Raw genomic sequence first — 10,000 nt, forward strand, 5'->3', positions numbered from 1 at the left:
AATATCTAGGCTAAGGGGGTTTAATCTTAAACACCCTTTTCATAAAACGAGCCACAGCGTTGAGGCTTCCTAACTGAGTAGAGCCATCTGGGTCATGAGCCTGAGAAATAGATGCCCTATAAAGAGCGATAGTCCTGTATTCTAAATTGCCTTGTTCAACTAGGAAGGCAAGAAATGCAAGAACCTCTGCTACAGAAGCTGAAATGGGACAGGAACCCCGATGAGAACACCAGGGTACCCATGCCCTCCAGGGGCCTGAGTACCGCTTTTGAGTGGCCGTTCCCCACGAGGCCAACAAGATGTCAACAGCTTCCTTTGAAAAGCCTGGTGCTTGGTAACGGTCCCTGATAGTGGCCAAACTGTCAGATGAAGGGACTTCCACAGGGGATGGTATGCTGTTGGCTGAAATGGGAGAAACAACAGAGATTGGCGTTGGGGTAGCAGCAGTGGGCTATCCACCAGCATCTGAATGAGGTCTGGAGACCATGGCTGTCCGGTCCAGTTCGGGGCAATTAGGAGGACGGCAGTTGCTTGATCCTCTTTGATCTTCCTCAGTACCCGAGGTGGAAGGACTGCGGGAGGATGAATTAGACAAGTCCATTTGCTCCAGTCCAGGATGAATGCATCCACAGCCAGAGCCCCCGGATCTGGGTACCTCGAGACATACTTGGGTAATTAGTGGTTTAAACGGGATGCAAAGAGGTCCATTTCTGGTGTGTAGAATCTCTGACAAATGGACTGGAAGATCTTCCTGTCCAATGTCCATTCGGTTCTGGTCTCGATCTGCCTGGAGGCTGTGTCTGCTACCACATTTTGAATGCCTGGAATATGCTGAGCTGTCAATGATACTTCTGCTGTCAAGGCTACTGCCCACAACTCTAGGGCTTGTGAAGGTAGAGCAGGGGAGCGCGTGCTCCCTCGCCTGTTGATGTACGCCGCCGCTGTGGTGTTGTCTATTCTCAAGTGAATGTGTTTGAGCGGAGGATGTTGAGCCTCTTGGGACTGCAGAAGTGCTTTCAGAGCCAATGTTGCTGCTCGTAGCTCCAAGACATTGATGTGCCACTGCGCTTCTTCCACATTCCAATGGCCCCCGGTGGAAATCCCCTGGTAGGCTGCACCCCAGTCCGTTTTCGAGGCATCGCTCCAAACTGTGAGATCGATGGGTGGAAGCTGAATTGGACAGCAATTTAGACGGCAGCTGCTCTCTGAGACCTACCACTCTAGGTCTTTGTGTGCCTGGGAGGTTAAGGGGACTATCATTTTCCTTGCCTGTCCATGTTGTGACACTGCTTGCAGGTATAGGCGTTGAAGACCTCTGTGATGAAGTGGTGCAACCAATATCCCTGTTTGTGATACATGGCTCATTTGTCCAATTAACGTGGACAGAGTCCTCACTGAACCACTCCCTTGAGCAAGGAGGTGACGGCAGGTATCCACAATGGAGGTAAGTTTTAGTTGAGGGAGGGACAGGGTCATCGTTGTGGAATCTAGGGCAGCTCTGAGGAAGATTAGACGTTGGCAAGGAATGGCGGAGCACTTCTCCTTCTTCACCAGAAAGCCCAGCTTTTCCAGTAAGTCTAGCACTTGAGCAAAGATTTTCTGCAGCACCTTGCTCTGTTGGTGTAGTAATAACATGTCGTCTAGGTAGATCACAACACGGATACCCATGGACCGCAACACTGCCAGCACTGGCTGCAATGTCTTTGTGAATGCCCGCAGAGCTGAGGACAGGTCAAAAGGAAAGAACTGAAACTCGGTATGTTCTGTCCTGATAGAAGAACCTCAGATACTTCCTGTGGGAGTGATGAATTGGAAGTGCGTAATATGCATCTTTCAGGTCTAATTTCATCATGAAGTCTCCCTGTTGTATTAGGGATTTCACTACTTGCAGTCCCTCCATCTTGAAGGACTCCTTCCCCAAGACCCGGTTTAGAGCACGGAAGTTGATGATAGATGATAGATCGCCATTTTTTTTTTTTGTACTAAGAACAGGGTTGAAGTGAGCTGGTCGTCCTGTGGCTTGATTTCCCGCCTGCAAAAGCGGATCTTGTACCCCTGAATTGTTTGTAAAGTCCAAGTGTCCTATGTTATTTGTTTCCATTTCTGAACAAAAAATTGTAAACGAGTCAGGAACCCATGACCCGGAGCCTGCAGCTCCCATACTGGGCCTATGTAACGGCATTTTTAAAGACCGATCTATTTTTAGACTATCTTTTCCGGAAAAAAACAAAGGCAGTTCCGGTTCGGTGACCCTATGCCGTCAGCTTAATTTCTTGTAATTGGTCATCGGGCTCCTGTGGGAGTCTCATTCGCGGGAAATTCAATCTAAAAGTAAATCGGTGTGTGAAAACGCCGTTACACGAACACAGTAGAGTTGTAGGCTCCGGGTCATGGGTTCCTGACGAGTTGCTGATCGGTTGGTGGGAGGCGTAAGCATTTTGAGACATGGGAACGGATAGTCAGCTCGAGTTAGTCTTGGGGTCAGATTGCTGGGAGGATCCTACTGTTCTGGCCCTTTTGGGATACTGCAGGCTAGACCTTGAGCTATATCCCCATTTCCGTTTCCCTCTAACTCGACTGTTGTCAGTGGTGCGGTAGTGTCCACGAAAGGGCTGCTCCCTCCTGTGTGGTCCTTTGGAGAAGTGTTTCGAGGCTGGTGTGCTGATAAGCTTGCTGTTAGTTGAGCTATGGTCATGTTCACTCTTGATTGTTGCATGGAACTTGTCCGGGAAAAGGTGCTTATCTGGTGGGATACCTTCCCGCAGAGTACATTTACCAACTTCAGTGAGGAACTCAGAGAAGCGTTTTTGCCTCCAGGCATTAAGCCTAAAGTTGGGGTTTCCAAGGAGGACTAGAGCATCTTCCAATAGGTCCTTAATGGCACAAGGGTCAGGACCTTCATCGTCATCCTCTCCCTCTGAATTATCAAGGGCTGTCAAGGCTACTAACAAGGGGCGAGCCACAACCAAGAAATAGATTGACGTTCAGCCAAGCCATCATCAAAGGCGAAGAGACCCTTGGAGAGAAGAGATCCGGCAAATCTTAACTTAAATACATTGAAGTATACGTGGCTTCTTATAAATAATCTTTGCCAATAAGTAGATAACTAAAGTATCTAAGCGCGACATTCTACGTAAAGCTACATATAAGATATTCTCTGTGATAGGCGTCTCCCCAAATTTCTATTCCGTATAAAATCAAGGATATATAATCAATAAATTGAATAGCTTGGTCTGCTGATCTTTGGAGAAACCAAGAAATTTCCGCTTATGACGTCAAATCCTCTCACAAGTGATCAGTCAAGCAACTGATTTTTTTCGTTAGTTGAAGCTATTAACTGTAGCTAAGCTGTAGGCTTATTGTAGTTCTAGAATGCTATGGTGATGCTTAAAAACACCCTGTTACAATACTTTGTTAGAATTTACGGGGTCCTTGCGCAAACATTTCAAAAAATCTCTGTTTTTTATCTTTAAGTTTAAAAGAGACACCAGCCCGGACAAAGAAGGAGTTTGTGTCCAACAGTCACGCGACCAGTGTAGGAAAGAACCAGAAAGAGAGACTGAGCCTGTGTTTGAAACTTTTTCTATTCGGAGGTGCCTTTGACTCAACCTTGACCCTCTTCCTATCCATTCCTTGATTGTTGTTTCCTAGTATTTTTCCTAAACCGCAATGCTACTAGTCGAAACTATTGTGTGAAGTACTGTTAATTCAAAACTTTACTAAAAGCGCCTATGAATATTTTCCTTGAAAAGGAAGTTTGGTGGGTGGTCACACAGCAGCAGTCAGAGTACGTACGACTGCTGCTGTGTAACCACTCACCATTAAACTGATGAAGGCGGAATAGTTCTATCGTGTGCCAACTTTGTTGAAATTCGATATCTGCAACGCGTAATAAACAATTTTAATTGGAGATAGATGCTTTTACAGCACAGTCAAGATGTCTGCCGCATTATCTTTTGCCACCTCAGACTACCGAGTAAAGTAGAAGAAAAGGAAAATGCAAATCAAAGTCCAGAAAATGGCGCTTTCTGATGTTTTGAAATTTTCAAATAATGATCAACTCTGACTCCTTGAATAGTTCTTTCAGAGTATTTTCTAAGGTCACCACAGTGCTGATGAACAATGCGCAAAATTCGACAGGGATTTTTAATCTTGAACCGCTCATACTTTCTCAAGTTAAACATTAGAACTTGCTCAATTCCATCCATGTTAGTGAAATAGTCCACCTTATCCAGGAATTCCCGAGAGAGTGGGGCAAGGAGCCTAAAAAGAAAGGCATCATGGGAGCCAACGTATTTTGCTCTCGGGCCGCAAAAATCAGTCACACCACAACGTCTTACGTTTTCCGCAGTTTCATGTCTTGTCAATGCATACATTGTTTTGTTGCCTAAAATAGTTTCATCCAAATGTTCAAATCCCGTATCGATGTAACAGTCGGCATTCATAAGCATCGTGTTCTTACGTATCAAGACGTGCGAAGCATATCCAAAAGCGTCTTTGTAACGCATGCGCCGACCGAGGAAATGGAAGACTAGTTTCCAGTCCATCACCAGCCTCAGAGCTTTGATAAAAGCAGGCTCCTCCAGACTTTCGAAAAGGATGTGAATTGCCTCAACCTAGTAGCAGGTGATAAATATCACGAAGAGTACGTTAATAAGACCACTGCAAGGGGGAAAAAACTGCTCTTTACAACATGACCTTGATCTTGGGTTATATCCTGCTGAGGGACTTTATTTCTTTTTCCCTTGGATTTCAAAACTATGAACAAAACGCCAACAAGCTCTAAGCCTTAATTTAAAAAAGACGCTTGTTTATTTTAACTGGAATTTTCCAATTTAATGGTCAGCCATTATTAACTTTAAAATCTTTAGAGAGCTGGATCAAAGAGAAAATGACGTCAGACTCACTAGTTTAAGAATGCAATGTGTTTCTACCCGACTAAGTTAATTTGCAGCACGGGAGTTTCGGGCTTTCAGATTTTTAAACTCGTGTTTTGCATGCGTATATAATAAACTGCTTGTACACGCTGAAATTTTAAGCTATTGAGTTAATGACGTCACTTTTCCCTAGATCCAACCTTCTGAGGTCCAGCCGGTCAGTTTTGAACGCGAGTAATGTCGACGGTGAAATCCAAAACTTACACTCAAACTAAACAGCCTTTGGATAAAAATCAAGGCTCAGAATTTTGTCAGGCGGGTGTTAAGCAAACACATTTTACAAAATCTGAAGAAAAAGAGGAAGTGATTTTCTTAAAAACTTTAAATTGAAGTTTTATGCCAAAAAAAAACCGATAGAAAGAGAAAGCATCTCTATGACAACCGTAGCTTTGCTCAGGGTAATGGATTCATAAAAGTTTGCAATTAATAATGGTCTCAAGTCTATTTGCTTTTTTCTTGACTTGTGAAAAACATTTGATGTCATTAAGCATAATATCGTGCTCGCCAAACTGAAGCTGAATCCCATGATATATAAAAGAGAACCCCGTCCCCTGGTGTTTTTGAAACACAGTTAACTCTCAAGAACAACGCAATATGTGAAACACTAGAGCCTGCAGGCCTCAACAGAAGAGATGAAATGTAATTTAGTTTAGCTACCTTTTAATTTTCTTTTGTTTTTTTCATCTTGTTATTATGTATTATTCTCTCTCCTCTTTTTTATGCATTTCCGTTTTTATAACACATCACGTAGCCTTTTTATGTCATTTCCGGTAAATATAAAGATCTTGTTACTAGCATTTATCCATTCAATAAACCTGAAGAAGGCTGGTGTTGGCCAGCCGAAATATTGCAACGACGTCTATGTTCACGTTGTCTTGACCAACCTTTGCAGGATATTTTCTATTTTAAAGTTTTTTTTGGTGTGGTCACGATCTGTTTTGATCCAACGTAGAGCAAGTTTTGATCGTACACGGTTTTTGCAGTGGTTTAATTCTTAAAACGTCTCAGGAACAACGCAATATGTTTTATTTAAAGACACTGAATTGACAACCGACTGGTCCTGTGATTTAGAGTAGGAGCTAGGACCAAAGAAAATCAGATTTGCACAACCCACAGTACAGACAAGGTTTCATAGTGGATTACTGTAGATCAATATCTCCTCTTTATTGTCAGAAACTATGTAGTGTCAGATTGTGGTATCACTCATGAGATACAGAACCGTATTTACCTTCATCGCGCAAACAACATTAAAACAAGGCTAGACTCATGCACAATTAGAAATTGAAGTATTCTATCATTAAATAGTCTGCATGAACCAATCACGTGACTGGTCGCGTGACGTTTAATGAGAAAAAGCTGTAAAGAATATCAAAACAGTCAACTTACAATTTTTGTAGACAATCATAGTATATTTCTTTTTCCTTTATTTTAGCATGAAATTATTGTACAGTCCATATACAGCCAAACGTTAACATCATGTATGTCGAATTTCGTTGAGAAAGAAGTCCGAAAATTTTGCCCAAAATGAGCCGCCCTCACAGACATAGGTCGGTGGCAAGGAAACGAGGCCGAACTTATATTTGTAGTAACACCAAGGATCTACAAAACGTGTAAGTTGACAGTTTTGATATTTTCCACAGCTTTTTCTCATTAAACGTCACGTGAGCAGTCACGCGATAGGTTCATATAGACTATTTACTACTTAAATAAGTTCTAATTGTATATAGCCAATTTGAGTGAAAATTGTCATAAAACTGTAGTTTTACACAGCAAACATGACTCTAGCCTCGTTTTAATGTTGTTCGTGCGATGAAGGTAAATACGGCTCTGTATATCTTGAGTGATACCACAATTTGACACTACATAGTACCTGACATTAAGGAGGAAATAGTGATCTACAGTAATCCGCCGTGAAACCTTTTCTGTAGTGTGGGTTGTGCAAACTCCTTAACTAACGCCTTTTCAGGAAATAGCTCCTTGACTAATTGTAAGCCAATTGAGGCGAAGCCGAATGGGCTGTTGACCCGTGGCCCTCGAGGGCGAAGGGTCTAATTGTTTTAGTATCACCTAACTAGTTGAACAGAAAAGGCAATAATAAAGTTAGCCTGAATGCAAGTTGAAGAACTATGTATTTGGGAATAAAAGGAAAGAAAGCGTCACGCTTTTCGCTACTCAAGGACTATTACTAATATTTCTCTAGTAGCGTAGCCAATTAAGGACGGTGCCTACTAATTCAAAGGTATTTTTGCCCCGGTTTCTGATTATGCAGAAAATGTAGATCTTGACAAGAAGCATTGAAATCCGAAAAGAAAATTGGGGGTAACCACGCATTTTTCAAAGATAATTCATGAATGATATTGGTAAAAAGCTTTAAAATGTATTGGGAATAAAAAGAAAGAAAGCGTCACGCTTTTCGCTACTCAAGGACTATTACTAATATTTCTCTAGTAGCGTAGCCAATTAAGGACGGTGCCTACTAATGCAAAGGTATTTTTGCCCCGGTTTCTGATTATGCAGAAAATGTAGATCTTGACAAGAAGCATTGAAATCCGAAAAGAAAATTGGGGGTAGCCACGCATTTTTCAAAGATAATTCATGAATGATATTGGTAAAAAGCTTTAAAATGCAAAGCAATGTATGGCGTTTTTTCTCAAATTGAAGCTTAATTATGTCTCAAAAATGTATGGTTACCCCCAATTTTCTTTTTGGATACCAAGACTACTTACTAAGATTTACTTTATCCGGATAGTTTTAAACCGCGCAAAAATATCTCTGAATTATAATTAGTGAGCATCACCGATAGGAAACTCGAGTATCTCGAGATGCGCAGAACGTGTGCGCAATAACAATAGTAGGCACCGTCCTTGCATTAGTCCACTAGTTGGGTGATACTAATAATTCAGACGGCGCGCGTGATACAGAGCCAATCTGTCAGTACAAAGTTGCCAATCAGCACAAAGGACGCTTGCTGCTTTTTTTAAGGAGAACGCATGGAGGCTGGGTCCCAAGACTAACTGAAATAACTTGACTTACGTGAGGATTGAGTAAGTTTCTTTGAAGGCAGTAAATGTACTCGTTTTGTCTCTCAACCATTGTACTGTTCATCGGAGTGCCAGAAGAGTTCATTACGTTAAAGGGAACAACCAGATGCAATCTTGCCGTCTTTAGCTGCCCTTAATTAATAAAAGAAAAAGCACATATCATGAGAAAAGCTAACATATGGATTTAGCCAAGCCTAAAAACGGAGATAGCCCCAGAAAGCCGCTTTCTGTATTGAATATAGCGTACATGGAAATAATTATGCTTCTGCATAAAGAACAAATCTAATCGTCATTAGTGTATACAGTTTACGGTGAATCACGTGAAAACCAAACAAAAAAAGGTTGACCATATTCTCCTAAGTATGGGGCCTACTAGAGCCCCGGTATCAATGATCAGAATTGCAAGTAATTAAGATTCACGCTAATTTCAATAAGCGTCACAAAGTATCTCCAAGCGCGGGATGTTTGAACCGTGGTCAGTGCTAGCCAAAGTAGCATACCGAGTCAGCAACCGAGAGATTTCGATGCTCCGAGCATCAAAGCCTGGACAATCAGGAAATCAGCCTTACTCAGTTTGCTACCCAGTCAGGACATGAGTCTAGTTAGCCAGTGATTGAGTTGATTGGTCAGTCATTTAGCCAATATCAAAGTTTGATAATAACTACTTGGCCAGTCAGTCAGGCAATAGCCTAATAAGAAACGTATTTAGTTAGTGCTAACTGAGCATGCAAAACTGTGACTTTTTGTCCCTCCTAAAATTTCATCTTCGAGTTTCTCGATTTCGGAGTGATCTCCTCTTTCACGGCGGGGATAAACCCGGCAAGATATAACAGCTTATTAAATTCTCAACCTCGGGTAATGTATTTCGCGTGCTCTGATTGGTTGACCTTATATGGTAAATGATTGCGTTAAGCGTTGCTAAATCAAAATGTTTTCGCCGGAAAGCGAAATTTCTCTTTGAATAAAGCCAAAAAAGAAAAACTTTTCCGACGCTTATAAGTACGCGAAAGACAAGAAATGGTTTTGTGACGAGCCTACGTCTGTCTGACCACAAGGTTTTACACAACATCGCATCTTCATCACGTTTTCTCGATTTCGCTCGGATTTTCTCGCTTTTTTCGCTCTTATTTCGTACTTCCAAACTTTCAAAGTTTAATTAATAAAACAATTATTCCATTCTCTATTATTGGATATGAGTCTGGTTATAGCCAACTCGGCGCTACGCGCCTCGTTGGCTATTTAACATCTCATATCCAACGCGCGGTCATGGAATAATTGTTATTATTATTCATTCAAAATATTTCCCCGTTTCTGATTGGTTAAAACCACACGCATAATTCACCATAACCAGCTGTTGTTCACCAAATTTGGAAAGAAACTTCGTCATATTGAATCAATGACGTCAAAAGTGCATCCCGCTGCAGATTATTGAACCGATGACGTCAAAATTACGTCAAAAGTGCAGCCCGCTGCAAATTATTGAACCGTTGACCGAAAAAAGCTGCGTACATCTCGGAGGATGTTATCTACCTCGGCCTTCGGCCTTAGCGGATAACACCCTCCTCGACCTGCAGAATTCTTCATATCCTACTCAGCCTCATTCAATAATTCTCGGTTTTCACATGACGTCACGACCGCCATGTTGGTGCCCCTAAACAAAGAAAAGGCGGCCATGTTGGTGCCCCGACCAAATCCTCCGGGAATTTAACTCTATTATTATGCAAACGCTTCCTTTTGTTTTCGTTGAAAAACATGGCTGTTGATCACGTGAGTGAAAACCAGCAATTGCTAAATTATGCAATATAGGCGAATCTTTACTGACGTCATTGTTTACTTTTTGTCTCAGTAACATACGGGTTTGCTAATAGAAGGCATCATGATATTCACAAATTAGCTTTCAAACGTAAAGGAACGTGTTAAACTTAATTAAATTCCAGTTTTAAGCCTTTGGCTTTGATAACGAGCGAGTTATTAGTCATCAAAACTGATCAATTCTTGAGTGGTAAACGCGCTAATAAGGTC

General features: G+C 41.8%; 1 protein-coding gene across 3 annotated transcripts in view; it reads right to left on the bottom strand.

Annotated features, from left to right (window-relative positions):
• Nucleotides 1–3,880: 3,880 nt before the first annotated feature.
• LOC138043565 (uncharacterized) overlaps nt 3,881–10,000 on the bottom strand; it is an 8,864-nt gene continuing 2,744 nt past the window's right edge. For 2 of the 3 annotated variants that reach the window (XM_068889913.1, XM_068889914.1), the window contains exons 3-4: nt 7,971–8,105; nt 3,881–4,616 (exon numbers count right to left, since the gene is read on the bottom strand). In XM_068889913.1, coding sequence (XP_068746014.1) covers nt 4,005–4,616; nt 7,971–8,105 — 747 coding nt within the window. In that variant the 3' untranslated portion in view covers nt 3,881–4,004. Of the gene's footprint in view, nt 4,617–7,970; nt 8,111–10,000 lie in introns of all 3 variants that reach the window. The other variant, XM_068889912.1, reaches the window with a different exon arrangement.

The sequence above is a fragment of the Montipora capricornis genome, chromosome 3, assembly GCF_036669925.1.
Source record: "Montipora capricornis isolate CH-2021 chromosome 3, ASM3666992v2, whole genome shotgun sequence".
Lineage (NCBI taxonomy): Eukaryota > Metazoa > Cnidaria > Anthozoa > Scleractinia > Acroporidae > Montipora > Montipora capricornis.